Consider the following 21,894-nt stretch of genomic DNA (forward strand, 5'->3'; position numbering starts at 1 on the left):
AGTGCTACGGTGTGTTGTGAAGCGATGTCGTCTTGTATCCACCAGATGTGGGAAACAAGTGCTGTCCTCCGTCCCTCTTCGTCAAGATATTCTCCCTCTCTGGCCTTGCTTTTGTAATACAGAACCTCGCCATGTATCTGTACTCGTACCTAGATCAACCTCCCTTTGCCCTTGCTCAATCTCAACCTCTTGCAGCATCTTCCAGCATCAGCCAATTCCTCAATCAGCCACTTCGTCCACCGCATTCTCCAGCATCGTATCGCTCCCTCGCTCCCTCACTTCGAGAAGCACACTGCCCCTTCCACCTTCCTTCCTTCCTTCCCTCCCTCCCTCCCCGTCTCATTCCGCCAATCACTCACTTACTCTCCCTCACACACACACACAAGCACACAGGCACGTCTATTCCAAGAACAAGAAAAGGGGGAAATGGATCGCATGAGGAAAGAAGAGAGACAGTAAGAGAGAGACAAGAGAGAGAGAGAGAGAGATGTCGAGGTGGAGATGAGAGGAAGAGGTAGCCAATAGAGACTGTAGACTGCGGATCGTGGACCGTGGACTGGAGCTAGAGCGAGAGCGACGGCCAGAATGGGACACCGAGAGAGAGAGGGAGAGAGTGGGAGAGGCCGGTACACTAAGAGAGAGAGGGGGGAGATGAGGAAGTCCCGGAATGCCAGAGTTGTAGCACCGCCGCAGGTCGAAGGACAGAGGGTGGGGCTTGCCCTATAGCTCCCCTACTCGTGCGCCATCGCTCTCCATCTTGCCATCTCTCTGTGCCTACTTCTGACAAGGGGGCGTCTGATGGTGGCACCCCTGGATTCCTTCGCCCTGACTCTTGACTTTGACCGATCCTCCACACGAGCCTCCTGCAATGCTTACTCCCTCCTACGCCCTCGCCCTCACACCCCCACTTGCTCCAGCACGGCCACGCACTAACGACACTCGGACTCGCATCCAGTAGCCAACAGTCCATCTAGAGCACGATGCACTTTCCACCACTCCTCTTCTTCGATCCCTTGCTGAGCAGAGCGGCCCTGGTGGCGTGCTCAAAGACTTCCCTGACTCCCTCTCCGGTCTTTGCACTGCACTCGAGGTAGCGAGCGGCACCGATCTTCTGTGCGACGGCCATACCCTCTTCGGGCGAGACGGGTCGTTGAGACGTCTTGCGGAGCTCGTCGATGATCTTGGGGTCTCGTCGAAGATCCTTCTTGCAACCCACCAAGATGATGGGCAGGTTCTGGCAGAAGTGCAGGACCTCAGAGATCCACTGCGAAGAGTAAAGGGGACCAGTGGTACGACAGGAGAGAACGTGTCAGTACAAGAATCGCACGATCTCAAAGCCTCACCGCGGATTGCGGCCATTCTCTCTCCCCCCTTCCCCGCTACGCACCTTTTCTTGGACGTTGTCCAACGAGTCGGGCGAGTCGATTGCGAAGCAGATCAGAATCACGTGGGAGTCTGGGTATGACAGAGGTCGCAGACGGTCGTAGTCTTCCTGACCGGCGGTATCCCATAGTGCCAGCTCGACGTGCTTGCCATCAACTTCGACGTCAGCGACGTAGTTTTCGAAGACGGTGGGGACGTAGAGCTGTGAAATGACGAGGCGGGTAGGATGATGCAGGGTCAGTCATGAGTTGTGGGGCAGGGTAGAGCATATTTAGTCTTTGATGGACGTGGAGACTCACCTCTGGGAAGGTACCCTGTGGAGGAAGCAGCGGAGCGAGAAGAAGAGAGGGAGATGTTCAGCGACGAAGTCTTGGTCGCGTAGGATAGTTTGACCTCCAGACTCACCCTCGAGAACACGATCAGCAGGCAAGTCTGTACGGCAAGGAGAGATGGGGAAGAGCGAGCTGGACGTCAGCTTACCTCCTCGCCCAGGAAGATCAATACATCGAGCAGTGAGCTCACCTTTCCACAGGCACCGTCCTGTGCGAGTGTGGAGCGAGGCGCATAGACGAATGGAGACAGGGCCAAGGGAATGTCAGCATGATATCAGGGCAGCGCGACGTTCGACCTTGTCACCTGCATCTGAAAGATGTCAAGCTTGTGCCAAACTTGCCGCTGAGCACCCAGTCTCAACTCACACCACAGATGACCAGCTTCCTTCGAATATCCATTGTGAGATTGTAGTGATAGTGATATGTGCAAGTGAGGGATGGTGAGAGAGATCTAGACGAGCAAGATGTGCTGTGCTAGTGGTATGACCTTTTCAGTTGAAAGTGGAGGATAGTTGAAGTGCGAGGTGTTGCAGCACGGAGGACGTGAGCCGAGAGAGTCAGGCGTACGACACACGTCGATCGGAGAGAATTGGCGGGAGACGGGAAAAGGGGCAGGGGAAAGTGGGATGTCAGCTAGGCGGGACTAGAGATACGAGAATCGGCTGCCATGCTGTCTGATCGCTGACGGAGACAGCTGAGGCTGCTTGTATATTCTGTCTACGTGAGTAGCCTTGAGGCAACACAGGCAAGGATGTAAGCTGCTGATAGGGCGCCTCTCCAGCTGTACCCCTCCTCTCTTGCCTTGTATCGCAGATAGCGACATGAGACAGGCAAGGTAGAAGCCCGAGTGCTGAGACAGTACGGTTCCTGCTTTTCAAGCGCTCATCAAGCCCTGATTGGCATTCTGATGCTGTCCTTTCCCTCTCATACGCTGTCCGCCTTTGTCTAGGAGGCTGCCGTAGCGATACCCCCCGGAGCTGTAGTCTGCAGAGGCGTGTCCCGTGTCTTGGCTTGGCATGGCGGGGGTACTCACGTGTCTTGACAGGGATAAGGCCGGAGAGAGAGAGAGATGAAGGGCGTGGTGTGCAGATAGCGAGATCGTCTGAAGGTAGCTGTTGCGTGTCGTGTCTGGGGGCGTGAGAAGAGTATCAAGAGATGGGACCGTGGTGTTGGTGGTAGTGTTGGGTGGGGGGAGGTGAGATGGGTGGCAGTGGCTGTTTGAATTCGATTTCCACGGGGCGCCCGGCACCAATGGCGGGGGGCAACCCACAGCTCAGGCCAGGGGGGGGCCAGACAGACAAGGCCCACTTCGCACTCCGCGCCCAAAGCGCACCGCCAAGGGTCGGACCCGGCGCGGCTCACTCAAAGGGGCTCAGCCAGGCAGGCAGCCAGGCGCAGGAACACTCTCAGCTCAACCTTGCTCCACCAGACAAGCTCGACAGACGCGAACATCTCCTTGGGGGGAGGGGGCGGCCTGCTGCCCAAATCTACTACCATTCACCAGTGCGATGACTGGCAAATGCTACCGTCTCGCGCAAAGACATGATCAGACCTGGGCTCGCACCATTAGCACCTTCCTTGTACAGCCGCCCCCCAAATTTATTGGCCACTTTTCCGCAACGAAAGTGGCCCCATCAGAGCCGGTACTAGCTCGGAAGTCCGCCGTCTGGAGCTCGGGCTTCTAGAGTGAGACCAGCAACAGCCTTGCGATCTCTGATTGGGCCATGAGCTGTTGAAAAAGACTGTGCACACTCTGACCACTGACAGGGCTGATGGACGGATACCGTATCTTGCTGCCCCTCGCCCCGAAGACCATCTGTCTCCAGCACTGCCACTGTGCTTTGCGACCCAGGGGCGGAATTGACGGTGTGGCCCTGCCCTGTCAGTCATCTCTGCAAGCTCGCCAGGGCGGAGCGGAGGTTCAAAGGCCGGGCCGCGAAAAACGCGAAGGGGAAATGCAATGCAGAAGATGCTCATCATCGGGGACAGGCACAACTTAGGCCACGACCCTTGCTCTTCAGCAACAACTCCCCTCATATTCCCCCAATCCAATCGACATCTCCGAGGTACCGAGGCACAGACGACAACGACGACGACGACGGAGCGCGGCCAGCCTCGACCTCTGCTTCTCACATTACCCCTTGTGTCTCCTCCTTCCCTTTAATTCCTTCTCTTCTACCGTCTCTCTTCTTCGTGTTGTCCCGAACCCCCACCCCCAACCATGCCTCGTAAACAAGCCTCTTCGGCAAATCTGCGGAAGCAGAACGGAAACGCGTCCGCGTCCAATGGTGCCGCCGGCCCCACCAAGTCAGACGTCGAGACTGCAAAGAAGCAGCAGGCCATCCTCAAGGACGCACAGACAAAGCAATGGAAGCACGCCTACTTTGCACCAGACATGAGCGATCCACAGATTGTAGGTGGAAGCAAGGAGACTGCCATGGTCAATTACAACCCTGGCATCATCATCTCCGAGAGTGGTCGGAAGAAGGACAAGGAGCTCGATACTCACGATGATTGGGAATTTGGAGGTCCTGTGGGGGTGACAGCTATGATGACGCTGTTCCCCTTGCTGATGTACTACCTCTGGATCTGCCTCTGGTTCTACGACGGCCAGATTATCGTACCTCGAAGCGTGGATCAGATCGGCCCCTTCTTCACAAAGATGGGCCGACACGTCTACGAAGACGCGTTTCCCACCACAAGAGCTCTGGCCGGCTATGGAGGGCTAATGGTTTTCCAATTCGTCCTAGCCTTGGTCATGCCCGGCTATGAACAGGAAGGACTACCAGTCCCCTCGCTCAACTACAAGACGCTCACCTACAAGTGCAACGCCCTCTCGAGCTTCTACGCCACCCTCGTCACATGTGCTGTCTTGCATCTCTCTGGTCTGTACCGCCTGACGACGATCATTGACCACTTTGGAGAGTACATGACTGTAGCCATGATTGCAGGGTTCCTGGTCACATTTGCAACCTACTACCATGCCGTCTTCACCAAGACGACCCACCGCATGTCGGGCAACTTTGCCTATGACCTCTTCATGGGAGCTTCCCTCAACCCTCGTATTGGCCCTGTCGATCTCAAGATGTGGGCTGAAGTGAGGATCCCGTGGGTCCTCTTGTTCCTGATCTCCGTGTCGGGTGCTTGCAGGCAGTACGAGACGTACGGCTACGTCACTCCCAACATGGCATTCATGGTTCTCGCCACTGGTTTGTACATCAACGCCTGTGCCAAGGGCGAGGAGTGCATTCCCCAGACTTGGGACATGTTCCATGAAAAGTGGGGCTTCATGGTCATCTTCTGGAACTTTGCTGGGGTGCCCTTCACCTACTGCTATTCCATCGTGTACATGGCTGCTCACCCACCTCACTACTACCGCTTCTCCACACCCACGTACGTCTTCCTCTACTCGCTCCTGATCTTCGCACACTACATCTTCGACTCCTCCATGGCCCAAAAGTCACGCTTTAGGATGCAACGTCAGGGCAACCTCAAGATCCGATGGTCCTTCCCTCAATGGCCTTGGTCCACTATCGAGAACCCACGCTACCTTCAGACAGAGCACGGTAATGCTCTACTGATCGATGGATGGTGGCAATTTGCGAGAAAGATCAACTACACGGCAGACTGGACCCAGTCTTTCCTCTGGGGCGCCATTGCTGGATTCAGCTCCCCCATTCCTTACTTCTACCCACTTTTCTTCCTCGCGGTGCTCACGCATAGGTGTGGAAGGGACTTTGAGAGGTGTCACAAGAAGTATGGAAAGGATTGGGAGAAGTACTGCGACATCGTCGCCTATCGCTTTATCCCCTACGTGTACTAGATGGTGAACTTTGCAGACGAGGTGGGATTTGCAGAGCATCGAGAGGTGCGAGAGGGAGGGCCTGAGGAGGAGGAAAAGACCAGGCGACGTCAGAGTTTCACTCGTGGATGCAGAGATCCTCAAGAGCTGGAAATAGCCTTGGGAGAAAGCAGGCCAAGCGTATCGAACAATACGCAAGAGGTAGACCGATCACGCTCACTTGCTCTGGGCAAACAAAACCTGCGTATCATTATACCTCCCCTACCTATTCCCCCTCTGCCCCTCCTCACGGGCAGCATTCGGACTCCCTACTGTATTCTTGAGTCGTAGTGTCATTTCGTCGAAGACATCCAATACATGGGCCCGTTCTGCACTCATCATTGCTGCATCGTCTGGCCTGCTGCGCTCATCCGAGTCTGAATCGGTTGCGATTGTCGGACGCTGTGTAGAAACGCGGAGGGTCTGTGCTGTTTTCTCGCGTTCCGTTGGATCGAGGCGAGGCGTGTGGCTCTTTCCGTCGTGAATGGATCGGATTGACTTGCCTTGGTTGCTTCCTTCCTTCCTGTCCTGTCCATAATTCCTGTACACTGCTGTCCGTATCCTTGACTTTTCCTCAAGAAAGAGATCCGAGCCTTTCCAGGCGACTGGAGCAGATCGTAGTGATCCCTCTCTCCCCCTCTGCCCAGCTACGGAGCTTCAAGAGCATCACGGCTTTCCGTGCCCGCGACCAAGCTTTAACATTTCAGCGCTCGCCAAGCTCTGAGATCCCCACAGGGTAGACCATCTCACAAGTTCGATGCCCCCTCGCGCCAAGAAAGCTCCGCGAGCGCTGTCAGAGGAGGAAGATGCAAGCGATAGCCCAACCGGTGGTCCTGCCGGTCCGTCCTCAGCCGGCGCATCCGTCCCGACCGACCCGCATACGCCAGCTCGAAGTAGCGGGCGACCAAGACGAAGTGCTGCCAAGGCAATAGACTATTCTGCTCTCCTTGCACCTGGAGATGAGAATGGAGACGACGATGACGAAAATGCTGAACCTGAGCAGGAGAGTGAGGAGGAGAGCGATGATAGTCTCGGAAGTAGCGTGCATGCTTCTCCCCCTGCCAAGGGCAAGGGCCGGGGTGCAGCCAGAGGGTCGGGTGGGCGTAAGGCTGCACGCCTCGAAATGATGGATCTGGATGATGATGACAACGACGCAGATGTGACTGGCGAGGACTCGGAAGAGGAGCACACCGCTCGACGCTCTGCATTGAAAGGCAAGAAGAAGGCCACCGCGACGTTCAGCAAGGCTCCGGCTTCGTCTCCAGCCATCAAGAGTAGACGCGGTCCCAGGCCCTCTGCGGCCAAGCAAAGCAAAGGTCACTACGCCCACCACGATGTTCGACCTCTCTACCTCCCTGGTCCCTCCGGCTCGGGCCTGCTGCAGATAGACGAGATCCTGCCCTTGGACCAGATTGGCAAACGAGCACCTAGACTACGCCAATTGAAGACTATCGAGGCGCAAGAGGAACGCGTGAGGAGGCATCGTGTCTGCTGGGGCGGCAATGATCACTATATGCGCGTCAACGATGAGACTATGGCTGGGACTGATTGGGCGTGGTTCCCTGGTAAGGACACAGACCTGCAATCGGAAAGAAGGCAGCGTCAGAAAGTGAAAGAATACTGGGAGAAGAGGCGCGCAGACGAGGCGATTGGGGAGCAGGAGCTGCAGGAGATACAAAGAGTCGGGGGGATTGTGTTACTTGATCAGAAGAGTCACTTGAAGGTTTTGACGCATGCGTGAGTACAATGGGAGACTGGTAGCTAAGGTGATGGGAGACTGACCTAGAGAATCTGGTTTTACCTCACAAAAGGGAAAGCCAAGCGTACCGCCCACCTCAGGTCGACCTGTCCTCGCAGCTGCCGCCGCCAAGTGAACTTCCGAAATCTATCGAGGAATTTACTGAGCGAGGGCCCTCGTGTTCTTCCGCTGACGGCAATATCAAGGTAGCGATGGGAGTCAAGACGAATGATGCGGAAGGGACGAGCAAGCAAAGGACCTTTGAATTGGAGAGCAGGCAGGCCAAGAGTTTACAAGACTGTGGCCTGACTCTGGGACCCGCGGGATACATTATCAATGCGGGATCTTTCGTCCCCTCCTTCGATTGGGCTCCTCGTCCACCGCACGGGCCGCTCGGACCAGAATATCTGGCTGTAGCAGTTAGTCTTACCAGCGCACCTGCTGCCGTCCCTGACACTCCACTCGCTGCTATCAGCGAAGAGAAGGGAGGCGTGCAAATCTGGTCCATCGGCAGCAGCAACAGCGACGCGGAGTCAGCTCAGCCACAAACTCGTCCTAGTAGCCCTCTATGTCGCATGGAGTACCAGCTCTGTATACCCAAGGGCGAAGTGAAGCAAGTCAAATGGTCACCTTGTGGGGCTGATCTGAGAGATGAGACAGACTGGCAAAGGGAGAACACAGACATCCCTCCGCCGAGAATTGGCCTACTGGCCTGTGTGATGAGCACGCAGAAGGTGGCAATCTTCGCTCTACCTACACCAGAGGCTGTAAGGCAAAGCCACAAAGCCAAAGGAAAGGAGGCTGGCACTGCTTCAGAACCTCACAGTGAGTGGAGACTTGAACCTTTTCACATTATTACAGGCGTTAACATAGATTCATCTCTCGCGCGCACAGTCGAGCTCTCTCCCATCTTGGAACTCCCAATCTATGGACGCAATCGCCAAGCCATCTGTCTCGACTGGGCTGGCGGCGAGCGACTCGTTGCAGGCTGCTCAGATGGGACGCTCATCTGCTGGCCAATCGGCGCAATCTTGCGCTCTCTCACTCCCACTACTAAGACATCTCCCGCGCCCGCGCCCACGCCTTCCCTCTTGCCCTCCCACTCACTGCAGGTGCACGAGTGCGCCATCCTGTCTCTCTCGTTCCTTCAGCTGCCACCTCGGTCAGCAAGGGACCCAGGCGAGGCAAGCGCGGAGAATGGACACGATCAGGAATCGTACGATCATGACGGACTTCCACATACCATCTTGAGCACCGCGCTCGATGGGAGTCTCAAGATCGTAAATCTGGATCTCGTGGATCTGGTGGGCGATTTGCCGTCTCGAAGAGGTGAGTCTAGTGCGAGGACACGACAGTGACGCTCAGATTCAGATCACAACTCTTGCTTGTGACTGCAGAACCTGGATACAGCACCTCCTTCCTTCCCTTCCTTGGGATTTGGCTGGGCGAGAGAGGTGATAATACCGTGCGACTAGTGAATCCCAAACCTAGCCTGTACGGCAGGAGTCATCTGGTCGCATCGCATGATGGAAGATGCACAGTGAGTCCTACTCAGGCGCTTTGATGAGGCTCAGGATGAGCTAATCCTTCTAACCTTGCGCTCTGCCCCGCGTGTAGACTGTCGACGGCTCCCCTTTCCACCCCATGATCGCTTCTGGTGGGGCAGACGGGGCGGTGAAGCTGACGAATGCGGTCAAGAACATCGTGCGAGATCCGAACAAGGTGAGCAGACAACATTGTCACTTGGACGTCACCCACTCCGGGCCAGTCATGCATCTGACTCCTCATCTCTTGAAATGTATAGTATCAATGGCCGCTCTACCGCCTCGACCTCAATCGATTCACAGGCGAGGTGAGGTACGTGGACAACATTCTTCCTTCACCCTTTGTGAGTCACAGCTCGCTCCTGTCGTTTCGTACAATCTCAGCTTCTGACGTCTTACCTCTCCACCCTCCAGATCTTTCGCGCTCCAGCCACTGCCGCCCCTCCCTCTTCCTCGGATGCTGCCCCCTCCTCGAGTTCTGCGAACCAGACGGGTATCAACACAGGTGCCTGGCACCCTTCGATACGGATCACCTGTGTGCGGTGGAATCCCAATGTGTCTGGACCAGTGCTGCTGGCGAGCGCGAGCGCAATGGGTCTTGTGAGGGTGGAGATGGTGTGTGCGTATGATGCTGCTAAGCTCGAGGTGGTGGACGACGGGGTAGAGGGAGAAAGGCAGGGTGACGCGATGGAAGAGTAGTCGCATGGGCGGACTCATAAGCCGAGGTGTGCTTCCCTGTACCAATATTTTGGCATCTTCCCTTTCCCAAGAGCAAAGCAAATGGAAGATCTTGCCATCCATTGATGATCGATAAATTGTCTTCTTTCAGGGCAGGCGTAGCTGTCTGGTGCCTGAATGGAATGTGGCTTGTGCATCGGCTTTCTTTCACGCAACCCCGAAGCCACCTTCCCCGCACTGGTCACCCCCGCCCGGCCCGGAAAGAGGCGAAGCGAGAAAGGGTCAGCCGCTCCCCGCCAAGCTACGTGGGTGGGGGTTGGTAATGCCCTTGTTTTCCTTTCCTTGCTTGGTTGACCATCTGACCATTGTCGCCTCTTAGCTCAAACGCATCAAGTAGTCAAGTTGGTGAGACTTGGTGATACAGTAGGCTTTGGATCCAGCCTGTCAGCACCCATCATCAGGGATTACTCCTCCACCGCAACGATGACTTCCATTACCATGCCCACCGAGGACTTCGCACGGGGACCAGTTGACCCAGTCGTGGTGAAGCTGGTGAGACAGGCAAAGGCGCCTACGCCTAGGAAGTTGATTCCTTTCCTGAAGATGGTGAGTAGTTTCGAGGAGTACGACGTAGCGAGCTCACCAAGGCTGCTACGGGGACTGACAAAATACGTACACCACTGCCCACCCGTTCACGCACTTGCAGCTCTTATTCTACATCTACTTTGTCCCAAGCGCCACGCTCCTCACACCTCTCTACATCCTCCGTTCTCTCCTCCCTCTCACTCGTCTCGACCCCCGCTGGTCCTTTATCCAAAACCTAGGCGTGATGCACGTCCGGCGCGTAGTGCGTCTCTTCACCCGTTTTGGCGTGCAGCCAATCCAGCCAAGGGAGAATGGCTGGCGAGAATCGAGCACCATCCTCGGTACTTTTCTAGGTCTGCTCAACCTTAGTGGGCCAGGAGGAAGGGTTGTGCATCCAGAAATGGCATTGAGGGCTGCAGAGCACGCGGCTGGACAGAGGGCCGACAGGGTTTGGATTCCACCTCCCCCACTCGATGCATTCCGAGGTTTGCTCACGATCCGCACTGGTAAAGCTGGTGAAGGAACGGCGCATGGTCCAACGTACAATGGACCTCCTCTCATTGATCCTGCATTTGCCAAAGTGCGCACCAGGTGTTTCTGGTTCATGCACAAGGATGGAATTAGCCCGCCTGTGCCCAGCCAGAAGGGAAGGACTAGGAACTCGGATAGACCCGTGATTCTGTACTTCCATGGTGGAGCTAGCGTGACATTTTCTGCTGGTGATCTCTTCATGGGAGAGACATTGGCAAAGAATCTGGCACATACCACCGGGATTGACGTCTTCTGTAAGTACGACGGCGGAGCCGCAGAGGAGTCTGGGCGGTGGATAACTACTGACTCACCCTTCTTTCGTCCCCCTGCCCTCACCTTGCAGCCGTCGACTACCTCCTTGCCCCCGAAGCCACCTTCCCGGGATCCATCGTGCAAGCTCTGGCAAGTTGGTTCTACCTCACCCGTCACCTCGGTTATCTCCCCTCTCAAATCATCCTCGGAGGCGACTCCTACGGCGGTGAGCTCGTTCTCTCCCTCACCCGCTACCTCCTCGGCGATTTCCGTCTCTACGAACCCGAGTCTGGAGCAGAAAAACCCGCTGCTCTCCTCCTTCTAAGTCCATTCTGCGATGCTCGTGCCTCCATCGAGAATAAGCCAGAGTGCTTTGATGAGAATTCCAAAAAGGACATCATTGCATTGCCGTATGGCGCTTGGGGACACGAGGCCAGGGGACTCTTTGGAGATGATAGTGCTGATCGAGGCTTCCTCAAGAAGGAGGATCCTTGGTTCACTTTTGCAAACCTGCCTGATGAAGAGGCAAAGAGGTACCCACCGATGTTCATCGCAAATGGTCGCAGTGGTGAGTGTTAAAAAGCCTCTCCCCCCCCGCTTTATTCTTGCAATCGCTCATCGCTTCCCCCACCTTCACCCACTCTCCTCTCTTTTCTCCCTCCCCCTACGCAGAGCTCCTCTGGGACATGGGTGTAGCAATGGTAGAGCGCTGTCGTTCCCTAGGCCTAAACGTCTACCACCATGTAGACCCTTATGCGGTGCACGACTATTTCACATTGGTCATCTTCCTTGAAGAGGCAAAGGTTACCTATCAAGCTTTTACCAAATGGTTTAGAGAGGGAGTACAGAGGACACAGAGCCACTTGTAAAGTCAGGAGAGGGTGAGGGTCAGGGTCAGGTTGGGAAGAAAAGTCGGGTTGGGGGGAGCAATTTAGCGGGATGGTCGAAGCAGGATGGCAATGTGACGGACTGTACCCTTTGCTACCCTGTGTACACTCCCACACAGACACACACCACTAGTCCCAATGCACAGTATTGACACTCGAGCTATCCCTCGGGCGAAAGAAGACGAAGTGTGTCATGTTCATTCAATAGGTAAAACGTTCGGTGACAGGGGGAAAGCGTCCTAAAGGACTATGTGAAGATGATCGTGGTCCGGTTGAACAAGGCGGGCGAAGCAGCAGCCCTATTACCCATTCCTCCTTGCTCGGGCGGGTTCATAGTAAAGACTACGTGCAGATTGCGACTAATCTCTGCCTGGAACCAGCCATAGAGCTCCTCGGGCGAGTCTAGCAAGAGACCGTCGCGTTGAGAACCTTCCTTGCACGCCGTCATCAAGGCCGAGTACTCATCGCCTTCGAAAAGACCAGGGACCTCGGAATTTGCCAGGAGAGTGTTCATGGCCTCCAGGAAGGCAGGATCCTTGATCTGACTCTCATCAATCATAAAGCAGAGCTTTTCTCCCTGCGTGCCCGCTCGTCTAAGCACACCCTTGAGGTCCTCGTTAAAGTCGGCCATCGAGTACTTGTTGCTGCTAGCAATCGTAAAGACGCCCAATCCGTTCATCCAGGAAACGAAGCGGGTGAGGGTAGCACGACCACTGCCGCTGACACCAATGAGGAGGACGTGACCTTGGCGCTGGCGCAGGACTCGGTCGATGCAAGTGGCTACGTCGAGGACAGAGTCGTGTAGAACGAGCTTCTGGATGTCGAGCTCTTCCTCTGAGTATTGAGCCAACCTGGCGCTCGTGTGTCGACGCAAGGCCTCTTGGTCCACACTCTGCGTCGTTCTGGTGAGCCAATTGGAGAAGAGGATCGGTCGAGCAAGAGCGGCATCGCCCACCACTGGGAAGTGTTGCCTGGCTGTCGCGTCAATCTCCGCATCGGTCCACTGCTTCTCCGATTCGAAGACCAGACGATCTTGGAAGAGTCGAAGACCTTCGTATGCCCAAATACGGACAAGTCCATCCAGGGTAAGGTCGTCGAGGGGCTTGATTGCCTCGTACACTCCTCGCATCCATCGCGTCAGCTCACGCGGCGAGTACACGTAGTGCGCCTGCTGATCAGCAGTGAATCGCTTCTGCGAGGCGAGGTAGAAGTCGACCATGGCCGACGTGAGAGGTTCGGCATAGCCTCGCAAGTTCGGTGTGACTTTGAGAAGAGCTCGGTTGAAGGTCCCGTAGATCTGATTGAGCGAGATCTCACCAGGGTAGTCAACCATGACGAGAGGCGCATGTCGCAGGAAGCGATGCGTGAGGGGCACACGACCCGGATCGGTTGGAGGATTGCAGGCTCCCACGAATTGGATCCTCTCCAAGCGCACCCAGACGCGATCCGATGGTCGCCAGAAACCGCCGCGCTCAACGAGCTGACGGAGGAAGGAGATGACCCTCTGTGTGCCGTACTTGTCAAGGGAGGGCAGATTGATCTCATCGCAGAAGAGCACGATCCATTTGCCAAGCTGCACAGGTGCCAGTACGACACCACTGGGTGTCTTGCGATACTCGCAGTACTGGTCAAAGGTCTTGAGAATCAGCTCTGGAGTGGTGGCACTTGAGAAATTCAAGCCAACCACTTCCTGGTCCGGCAACTTCCGTAGGGCACTGAACAGCGTCATCGTCTTTCCTGATCCAGGAGGACCACAGAGCATCAGCGGCTTGTGCTCAGATAGCCACGAATAGAGGACCTCCTCATGACGGACAGTGTCCACCGTGGGAATGACGACATCGGCAGAAGAGACCTTGGCCGTCTCGATCTCGATGCTGGGCACTTTGCTGACCCAAGAGAACCACTCTGCGTTGTTGACGAGGACGTCGAAGTCGATCAAGGAGCTTCCGGGCCCTAGAGATGGCATCTCGATGCTCGTTTGCCGTGTGAGGAATTCGCCCATTTCGGCTCTGACATCCAGCTTCGAGTCACCCGTAAATGCCCAGAGGATGCTGATCAAGAGCCTCTTCTGTGCATACTGCTCCACGATCTCAGGACTGAGAGGGAAGTCCGAATGCTGACCATTGTAGTCGAGGACGTTGCGAACAGTCTTGTTGATGAGGGAGAAGAGAGTACCCACGGCGCGAGCAAAAGTGAAGTCCATAATATGGAACTGCTCGCTGGCGTGCTGCAAAGCCAACCCAACAAGCCCGTCGTCGTTGAAGAAGGGTGCAATGGTATCAGCAATGAGCTGTTGCGTCCGTAGCTCGGGCGAGACTTCGTTCTCTGCAGTTCCCATAGCAGCCTGCAGGCGAGCGTTGGCGATGCCTGGGATGTCTTCATCTCCGCTGCCTAGAGGCACGGAGCGTAGAGAGCCAAGGTAGTTACTGTATGTCATGGCTGGAGTGACACTGTCATTGCTGAACCAGATCATACCACATCGCGACACTGTTGCGAGAGTAGCATATCGCAGATTTTCGACCTCAAAGACGATCCGCACATTTGGTGGGAGACTCAGTCGCTCTCCATTCGGCAGCGTCAGCAGCTTATTGTCATCGAGGACACTGTTGAGGTTTTCGACCCACTCTGGATCCACATCGCCATCGAAGACGATCCAGTGCCTCTTGCTAGCCTCTCCTCGAGCATTGTCGACGATCTTGCGCAAGATGGAGGTGAAGAGGCCGTCGATCCACTCTCGCGTAGTTGGATCAAGCTTGCCGTACAGACTGTCCTTTGAGATTGCCTTGGGATCGATGACATAGCTGACACCTTCGATGCCGTCGAAGCGCTGCATAGCGGAAAGAAGCACCTGCCAGGCTTCCGTCTTTCCTGTACCCGAAGGGCCAACCAGCATGAGACCGTGCGAGATCTTGTGAATCTGGTATAATTGGATGATCTTGGCTTGCCACACACCGTCGCAGACGAGGTGCTTTTCTCGGCAAACATTTCGGACATGCTCGAGAAGCCCCTCAAGATTAGCAGGCTTGTACTGCACACCAGGGAACACGTCCGAGAGCAAGCTGCTCAGAAGAGGGACGTCATCTCCCACAAGCTTTGGCACGATGGTCTCGGTGATACTCTGGATGAGAATCTCCTGCTCGGCAATTTCCGAGGAGGCGGCCGCTGCACCGGCGACACTGCCGTGCGTGCTCCTCTCCGCCTCCAGTCGGTCTCTCTTCAGTTGTCCGGCACTGACCAGCACACTCTTCAGGGCTCGAAGACCGAAGTCATAGTGAGACTGAGGCGACAGCTGCTCGGCACAAAGCCCGAAGAAGGGGACGACTTTCGAAGCTAGTGCCTCGGATGTTCGGAAACCTTGGGAGAAGAGCATGACTTGAGCAATGAGCTCCCGGTCCGGATGGGTCATAGCCACACTGCGGAACAACTTCTTCAAGTTGATTGGCAGAGCGCTACGTCCCGCGTACGTCGGGTTGGTGGTGATGTTGATGGCCACCTCCGAGTTCATGGGGAAAGTCTTGCCGCCCAGCTCAATCTCGACATTCTCGCTCGTGGCGAAAGCAGCCAGACCACCTTGAATAGTCTGAATCTGTTGCGAGACGGCGGACAGGACAGCCTCTGAAAGTCTGTTGAACTCATCAAAGCAAGCACTTGCCCCCACTCTACAAAGACCGATGAAGATGCGGCCCATCGCAGGCAGATCGAAACCTTCATCGCAGTTCACTACGATGGACATTTGACCCAATCGAGCAGAGAGCGCCTTTGCGCTTTCCGTCTTACCGGTTCCTGCCGGTCCAAACAAGCTTGACCCCATCTTGGCATTCCTGGCCTGTGTGAGAACGCTGAATGCTCGAAGCGTAAGAGGCGTTGTGACGAGGCGGTCCGCCGCTCCTAGGTACTCCCAAGCGTAGTCCATCTTGGCATCAGCCATGTACACCTCGACCTTGTTGACCTCGCTACCGAGCCAATAGAAGCGCATTTGCCTCTGCCATTCCCACGACTGGGGCGAGGTGACGTTCTGTGCGATCAGCTGACGCGACAAGTCTCTCTGTAAGACGAGCTCGGTTACCAGACCTTCACACTTTCGTCGCAGGAGAGGCTGAATGTCCGCTCTCAGCACAGTATCAGCGAGAAGATCGAGACCTTTCAGAACGATGGCCAGTGGCTGCTGAGAAGTTTGCCCGATCTTGAGGTCAGCCTCAACGAGCTCCGTCCAGAGCACTTGAGCTGCCAAGATCGTGAGTTGTGCCGGTACCTTGTCCATCCATGCCATGAAGTCATCCACGGGCAAGACGTCAGCCTGGGTGTAGAGAGGTCGCAGTTCCAGTAAAGCCTCGTTCAGTCTCGAGGCCAACGTCGACTTCATCTGGGTCTCTAGCTGGGCTAGCCAATCGTTGACCTTTGCATTGCTCAGGTTGATCGACTTGTTGAGCTCCACCTTCTCCCCTTCGCGCGACACCATGGCGGTCATCTCTGAGCCGCTCGCATCAGTCTCGATTGTGGCAATGCCGCCGAACATCTTGCTGAGCGAGCTAGAAATGTTTGCCAAGTCCTTGTTGCCGATGAGCTGCAAGAGGTCACCATCACCAAGGAAATACAGACGAGGAGTCATTGCTCTCTGCCTTTCGAGGAACTCTCCCAGAGCTTTCTGTATCTTGGTGAGCAAGTCAGCTTGCCGCTCGAGTGTTCGCAAGATGCCCGGAATGACAATGACATCGAAGACAAAGGGAGACTTGGAGACCTTTCGCATGACGCTGATGAACTCGGCCTCGACGCTCTGGAAGCGAGAGCTCTCAGCTGGCAGGATGGCTCGGATCTCATTGCTGCCGTGGAAGATACCCGCAAGATAGACGTACCGAGTTTGGGCGTCTGCGTAGACTTCGAAAAGTTCCAACACCCGCTCCAGACGCTCGGTCAGACCTCGAGCTTCTTCCTCAAATGTCTTGTAGTGCGGTGACATGGTCATCTGTCTCAAGGCAGAGAGATGATCGCCGGCGAGGCCAAATAGAGCATCAAAGTGGCGGATGAGATGGGCGTCACCCCTCCTCACCAGGTCAAGCGTGTAAGATGTCCATGCTTCCCGAGTCTCTCTCAGGAAGCTCTCACAAGCAGCTTCGCCGGCAGCAATCGCTACTACTTCTTTGATGACGGTTTCGTTCTTCTTCAGATCGAGGTCCCACACTGCGCCGAGAGTGAGGGAAGAGGTGTAGTGCCCCTTGCCCAACCTCTTCCACAGAGTGCGCCAATGGCGGTCTCTCATGGCGTCGCCGTTAAGCTCGGAGATCAGGACTGTCGTTTTGAGCAACGCTCGCAATGTGGCCGCACAGTGCTCAGCAGCAGCATACTGGCGCATTCTGGCTGGCAGACTCTTCGTCTGATCCAAGAGCCCATCGATCTGCTGCCGAAGCTTGCGCGCAGCAGGCACATTAGCCCACTTGGTAGCACGCAGCTCTTCAAGTTGCTTCCAGATACCCGACAAAGCTGTCCAGACTGCCTTGAGATCTCGTAGCTCCTCCAGGGCAGGCTCGAGATTGTCTGCTGTCTCAGTGAAGGGAATGCTCAGTGCCTCCTTGGCGCGGACCATCAGGGTTCGATCTTCCACAAGCTTATTAAAGCGCCCTTCGAAGTCGCCTAGGGTGCTCAAGGAGCGCTCCGGAGTCGACTGACCCTGAATAGGCTTCTCAGCCTCCCAAGCTTCGAGGGCCACAGCCAGGCGCTCCGACAGAATCTTGTCCTCTGCCATAATCTTGAGCTCTAGTCCTGCTCTCTGCTCCTGAATGCCCGCATCCTTGCGTGCGAGAATCTCATTGAGCGCACTGTACTGGCCTTCTACCTGGTCGACCCACAGCCACTCAGTGGGAAAGGTATGTCGCTGCCGTTGAAGAATCTTCTCGCCGCTGGCAAAGACCTCCACCTGCGAGCCCCATACTTTGACTTTCCGCTTCGTATCCTCAACGAGCATGACAAAGTTGACCGTCGAGGCGGTCGAGCTAGCCTCGATTGAGCCCTGCTCGAGATCGTTCCTTGTCTTCAAGATCGAAGAGTGGATCTCTCGCATCGAGTTGCCAAGTCGAGTGGCAAATTGGCTGGTGAACATCCTCTGGAGTGAGTCATACTTCGCGTTCACCTTGGTGGCCACTTGCCCATACTCCACTGTCACGACACTGCCGAATGCCAAATGAGTCTCGGAATTGTCAAACACCGTGCGCGCTTTCCGAATCGAAGAAAGCAAGTCCTGCCACTTGCTGAGGGAGTCGCCAAGGGTGCGCTCGGCTACCTGCTCGTCTAGGTCCCACAGGCTTTGGAATTGAAGCCACTTCGCAAGATACGCGTCGAGTTCCGCCACCTTGCTTTCGATCAGACCAAATGGACGTACCAGCGTTTGGTCTTGCAGCTGTGTAAGCAGAGACGTATATGTCCGATCCGTGCTGCTAGCATCTCCGCGTACTTGCAGACCGATCTCGTAGCGGGCGCTCAAGATGCGCTGCAGCCCGCATATGACACCGAGGACGCTATGAAGCTGCTGGTACCAACGAGCTCGAGCATACTGGAGAGGAGGGTCGAGGTAGATCAACTGATTCTGCAGCTTGATCTCGTGCTTGAGCGGCTTCAACACTACATGATCTTGCTCCAGAGCGGCTTTGAGCGCCTTGTCTTTGCGACGAGCATCACTTCCCTCTGCTTGATTTTGGTGCAGATTGGTCACATCCCCGAAGAGACGGCGAGAGGAGCCAGTGACGCCATTGCTACCGCCTTCTTGCTTAGAGAACTCTGCACTCCATGCAGCACTGATGAGTCGCAGACGCTCCAACAGCACTGCCTCGATCTGTTTGTCAAGATCTGCGGTCCACTGCTCGAGGTTCGGGTAGCCTTCGAGATTGAGCTTATCAATAGTGGCCTGTATTTTGGCCAGTCGCTCTCCAAAAGCAGTGGAAGAATAGGCGCAAGTCCTCAACTCCTCGACAAGCACGTTGGTCTGGCCCTGCATCTCGATGAGCTCGTTGGTCTTGTCTTGAAACAGACTTACAGAGCTAGCGAACTGCCTGACAAAGGCGACCTGCTTGTTCTCTCGAGGATCCACACCGCCAGAGCCAGGTAGATAGGCCATTGCCCGATGGCTTTCATAGGTATTCGCAAAGTGTTCCCACCGCAGAGCCATGCCTTGAGAGATCAATCCATGAACGTCACTGTGGACCTGAGCTACGAGTGGAGCGATACCGGGGTTGGCTGCCACAAGATTGCAAGTCTGGGTGTATGTTCTCACAGTCTCCATCAGCGATACAGCCTGAGGATATACTCGCTTCGCATCCTTGGCCAGATTGTTGATGGCGTGAGGGATCTGGAAACCGAGCCAGATGAGGTTCCGGACTTCTTTGAAGAGAGCAATGACGTGTCGGTCAAAGTTTACGACGAGCTCAAACGTGTTCGTGGCGCGGTTGCGATTGACGCTGAACAGTCTCCCAGAGATGCTCATCTCTCGACGCTGGATGTCCTGTAGCCAACCATCAAAGAGTGGGCGGGTGGCGAGCTTTCGCTTGAAAGTGTCACTTTCGCTTCTCAGCCTCTGTCCCTCTGCGAAGAGCTCCCAGTCTTTCCCCAGCACATCTTCCACACGCTTCATATAGACGTCCAGTTGCCGCTCGATTTGCCGAGCCCAAACGATGGCGCCTGCGATCTCTGGTAGATCGCGCAGCTGACTCAGGTGGTTCGCCTGCGAAGGCCGATATTGCGACTTGAACTTGTCATGAAGAGCTTGAATATCGCTCTTCACACTCTGCAGAAGCTGCTGCTGGTACTCTTGCACAGCGCCTCGTACCTTCGGTCGGACGAACAACGAGTTGAACTGGCTAAGAACGCGGAGCATCTCTCGTGCCGATTTGGCTTGCCCGAGCAAGTCTCTCAGTCGAGCAATCAGAGTGCTCTCGACTCGGGAGACTCTTTCGTTGTAGGCTTGCTCAGCCGCTGACCAGATCTCTGTACCCTCCTGGGTAACGTCTAGCACGTCGATCACTTTGACGGACTCGTATGCGGCCCGAATCTCTTCACTCATCTCTATGCCGGCTTGCGACTGCAGCGCGCCTTGCTTGTCCCCGCTAGTGTTGGCGTCTACCCCGAGACCTTTGCCCGAGCTGACCATTGCCCGGAGCTGCTCGTGTGTCTGCCGGAAAGCGCCGACATAGGCCAAACGGTCCCTCAGCTTGACATGTTCAGGATTGACCTTGATAGGAATGAACTTCTCCTGTCGCTTCCTGGTCACCTCACGAGCGATGTTGACAAACTCCTTCATAGAATCGTCCCAGGCCAGGAAGACTTCGTTGACAGAAGCAGTGATGTCGCAAAAGGTCGGGAACTCCTGATACATCAGACGTTGCGAAGAGAGGACCTTCAGCAGTGTCTCGTTGAGATCTCGAGAGATAGCCTCGACGAGAGGTAGAGCCCTCTTGACAGGATATGGACTAATACGGAGCTTCTTGTTCAGATGGGAGAAGATCGAGAGGACTGCATCTCTTGCTTTGCTTAGATCGGTTGCCGAGAGAAGGTCATTGAGAGGGAAGTCCTTCATCAGCAAATTGTAGTTATTGACCTTCTCCGTGCAGTCTTTGAGTCCCGTATCGGCAAGGAAAGAGACGGTGGCGTGGAAGCGCTTGGCATTCCGGAGGATACCGAGTGTGAGATTGATGGAGTCAGACCTCAGCTGAATGTCAATAGACTCTTGGGCTCGCTCCATCGACAGCCAGAAGTTGATCTCTTGCGAAGTGGTGCCTGAGGCAACATCGCGATCGAGCTTGGTCACCGTCTGCACCTCTTTGACCCATGCATTGACGTCGCTCTGCAACTTGTTAAGAAAGGAGCTGTCAGACAAGAGCGTCTGTGGCTGTACTTCTTCTGGCACCACTTTCCGCCCAGCAGCTTGACACCGCTCGACGGTAGCTCGTATGATAGGGTGGACAGAGAGGTGGATCTCGGGGATCTCCACATTCTGCTGCAGATGGAGCAGACTTAGCTCTAGCTCGGCGAATTTGCGCTTTGCCATGGGTATACCTGCCAGGAGACGGGGCGAGGGTCAGGGAGAAAAATGTCAGAGCCCGTCGCCGATGTGCCCTTCACTTGTTCGACTCACCCATCCTGGTATCGTTGTCCTTGTTCTTCGAGGACGAAACAACCTGCTTATCCTTACTAGCAATGTACGCATCAAACCATGGCGCCATGACATTGTGAACCACGCTGTGCAGGGCCTCGTAGGGTGATTCCCGTACCGAGGTGACGAGGTCTGCAACCGCCTTACTAGCCTCAGTAGCGGCTTCGCCATTTGTGACATCTGTGGCTGATGTGGACACAGCGCCCTGAGATGCGCTGGCTGGACCAAAGAGGGAGAGGAGGTGTAGCTGCTGGGTGACTGGTAGTGCAGAGTCTAGACTTGGCACACGCTTGATAAGGGCTATGCTTGAGACGTGACGTGGAGTATACGATGGCTGCTTGGAAATGCGGTATTCGAAGAGGCCTACAGCAAGGGAAAGATAAGAGGAGTCAGCTCCTGCGCAAAGAGCAGCGAGGGGTGGATCTCTCCTTCCAGTCGAGGGAGAGCCATGGATACTCACCATCCTCATCATCGCTCTGCACAGCTTCCCTTCTGACCTTGTCCACATAGACGGTCATCACGTTCGAGTCATTGGCGAAGCTCTCTGCGACACTGTACCATTCTGGCCCTGCAAAGAGGGACTCTCTTAGAGCTCTTGCCTGAGCGGACAGAAGGACAGGGAGCAGCGCCTCCAAATAGCTCCTCAGCAGACCGAGGTCGAAAGTAACCGGCAGCGGTGAAGCAGATCCTGAGGCCGTCATGGCTGAGGACGAGGCGAGGACATCGGGCGTGGCCATTGTTGCTTCACGAGCCCCGAGCGGCTTCAAGATGGGAGGCGGCAAGAAGGCGCAACGGCCGCGTCCACTTATGAGCTCCCACTCCGCCTTGTACTAGGCCGGAGGACGCTGAGCTGTAGGGCTTGTGGGTCTAGTGATAGAGAGGGGTTTGGACCACTTGCAGCAGACTGCGATGCTCTGTATCTGCGGTCTGGATGTGGGTGAAGTGACCGACAAGGCATGAGGGGAAGGAAAGGGGCACGTCACTTCC

At 55.6% G+C, this 21,894-nt stretch overlaps 5 protein-coding genes across 5 annotated transcripts; 3 read left to right on the forward strand and 2 right to left on the reverse strand.

The window, feature by feature from the left end:
• Positions 1 to 744: 744 nt before the first annotated feature.
• BCV69DRAFT_61977 (hypothetical protein) lies at positions 745 to 2,293 on the reverse strand. Its single transcript, XM_025495399.1, has 6 exons — positions 2,082 to 2,293; positions 1,906 to 1,923; positions 1,789 to 1,815; positions 1,683 to 1,697; positions 1,388 to 1,585; positions 745 to 1,264 (listed from the first exon to the last, which is right to left on the reverse strand). The coding sequence occupies exons 1-6, from the start codon at positions 2,112 to 2,114 to the stop codon at positions 971 to 973; spliced, it is 585 nt and encodes a 194-aa protein (XP_025345911.1). The 5' UTR covers positions 2,115 to 2,293; the 3' UTR covers positions 745 to 970.
• A 1,551-nt stretch (positions 2,294 to 3,844) lies between these two features.
• On the forward strand, positions 3,845 to 5,598 carry BCV69DRAFT_62023 (putative ERG4-sterol C-24 reductase). Its single transcript, XM_025495400.1, has one exon. It carries the CDS (start codon positions 3,937 to 3,939, stop codon positions 5,536 to 5,538), a length of 1,602 nt encoding a protein of 533 aa, XP_025345912.1. The 5' UTR covers positions 3,845 to 3,936; the 3' UTR covers positions 5,539 to 5,598.
• Positions 5,599 to 6,088: 490 nt separating this feature from the next.
• BCV69DRAFT_284738 (hypothetical protein) lies at positions 6,089 to 9,629 on the forward strand. The gene is made up of 7 exons (XM_025493155.1): positions 6,089 to 7,293; positions 7,368 to 8,119; positions 8,189 to 8,623; positions 8,692 to 8,834; positions 8,912 to 9,016; positions 9,099 to 9,182; positions 9,253 to 9,629. The coding sequence occupies exons 1-7, from the start codon at positions 6,314 to 6,316 to the stop codon at positions 9,535 to 9,537; spliced, it is 2,784 nt and encodes a 927-aa protein (XP_025345913.1). The 5' UTR covers positions 6,089 to 6,313; the 3' UTR covers positions 9,538 to 9,629.
• A 186-nt stretch (positions 9,630 to 9,815) lies between these two features.
• BCV69DRAFT_284739 (alpha/beta-hydrolase) lies at positions 9,816 to 11,918 on the forward strand. Its single transcript, XM_025493156.1, has 4 exons — positions 9,816 to 10,122; positions 10,223 to 10,886; positions 10,976 to 11,452; positions 11,557 to 11,918. Exons 1-4 carry the CDS (start codon positions 10,015 to 10,017, stop codon positions 11,751 to 11,753), a joined length of 1,446 nt encoding a protein of 481 aa, XP_025345914.1. The 5' UTR covers positions 9,816 to 10,014; the 3' UTR covers positions 11,754 to 11,918.
• A 19-nt stretch (positions 11,919 to 11,937) lies between these two features.
• BCV69DRAFT_314321 (cytoplasmic dynein heavy chain 1) lies at positions 11,938 to 21,855 on the reverse strand. The gene is made up of 3 exons (XM_025495105.1): positions 21,368 to 21,855; positions 20,890 to 21,270; positions 11,938 to 20,810 (listed from the first exon to the last, which is right to left on the reverse strand). Exons 1-3 carry the CDS (start codon positions 21,642 to 21,644, stop codon positions 12,019 to 12,021), a joined length of 9,450 nt encoding a protein of 3,149 aa, XP_025345915.1. The 5' UTR covers positions 21,645 to 21,855; the 3' UTR covers positions 11,938 to 12,018.
• Positions 21,856 to 21,894: the final 39 nt, after the last annotated feature.

The sequence above is a fragment of the Pseudomicrostroma glucosiphilum genome (assembly GCF_003144135.1).
Source record: "Pseudomicrostroma glucosiphilum strain MCA 4718 unplaced genomic scaffold BCV69scaffold_14, whole genome shotgun sequence".
NCBI lineage: Eukaryota > Fungi > Basidiomycota > Exobasidiomycetes > Microstromatales > Microstromataceae > Microstroma > Microstroma glucosiphilum.

What these genes read in the sequence shown, in the direction of transcription:
- BCV69DRAFT_284739 (XM_025493156.1), top strand. Translation starts at nt 10,015, where the DNA reads ATGCCCACCGAGGACTTCGCACGGGGACCAGTTGACCCAGTCGTGGTG. An exon ending in CACCGGGATTGACGTCTTCT is followed by an intron (nt 10,887 to 10,975) that starts GTAAGTACGACG and finishes CTCACCTTGCAG; the next exon opens with CCGTCGACTACCTCCTTGCC. An exon ending in CATCGCAAATGGTCGCAGTG is followed by an intron (nt 11,453 to 11,556) that starts GTGAGTGTTAAA and finishes CCCCCTACGCAG; the next exon opens with AGCTCCTCTGGGACATGGGT.
- BCV69DRAFT_284738 (XM_025493155.1), top strand. Translation starts at nt 6,314, where the DNA reads ATGCCCCCTCGCGCCAAGAAAGCTCCGCGAGCGCTGTCAGAGGAGGAA. An exon ending in CACTGCTTCAGAACCTCACA is followed by an intron (nt 8,120 to 8,188) that starts GTGAGTGGAGAC and finishes TCGCGCGCACAG; the next exon opens with TCGAGCTCTCTCCCATCTTG. An exon ending in CGATTTGCCGTCTCGAAGAG is followed by an intron (nt 8,624 to 8,691) that starts GTGAGTCTAGTG and finishes TTGTGACTGCAG; the next exon opens with AACCTGGATACAGCACCTCC.
- BCV69DRAFT_62023 (XM_025495400.1), top strand. Translation starts at nt 3,937, where the DNA reads ATGCCTCGTAAACAAGCCTCTTCGGCAAATCTGCGGAAGCAGAACGGA.
- BCV69DRAFT_314321 (XM_025495105.1), bottom strand. Translation starts at nt 21,644, where the DNA reads ATGGCCACGCCCGATGTCCTCGCCTCGTCCTCAGCCATGACGGCCTCA. An exon ending in GCAGAGCGATGATGAGGATG is followed by an intron (nt 21,271 to 21,367) that starts GTGAGTATCCAT and finishes CCCTTGCTGTAG; the next exon opens with GCCTCTTCGAATACCGCATT. An exon ending in GGACAACGATACCAGGATGG is followed by an intron (nt 20,811 to 20,889) that starts GTGAGTCGAACA and finishes GTCTCCTGGCAG; the next exon opens with GTATACCCATGGCAAAGCGC.
- BCV69DRAFT_61977 (XM_025495399.1), bottom strand. Translation starts at nt 2,114, where the DNA reads ATGGATATTCGAAGGAAGCTGGTCATCTGTGGT. An exon ending in TGGACAACGTCCAAGAAAAG is followed by an intron (nt 1,265 to 1,387) that starts GTGCGTAGCGGG and finishes TACTCTTCGCAG; the next exon opens with TGGATCTCTGAGGTCCTGCA.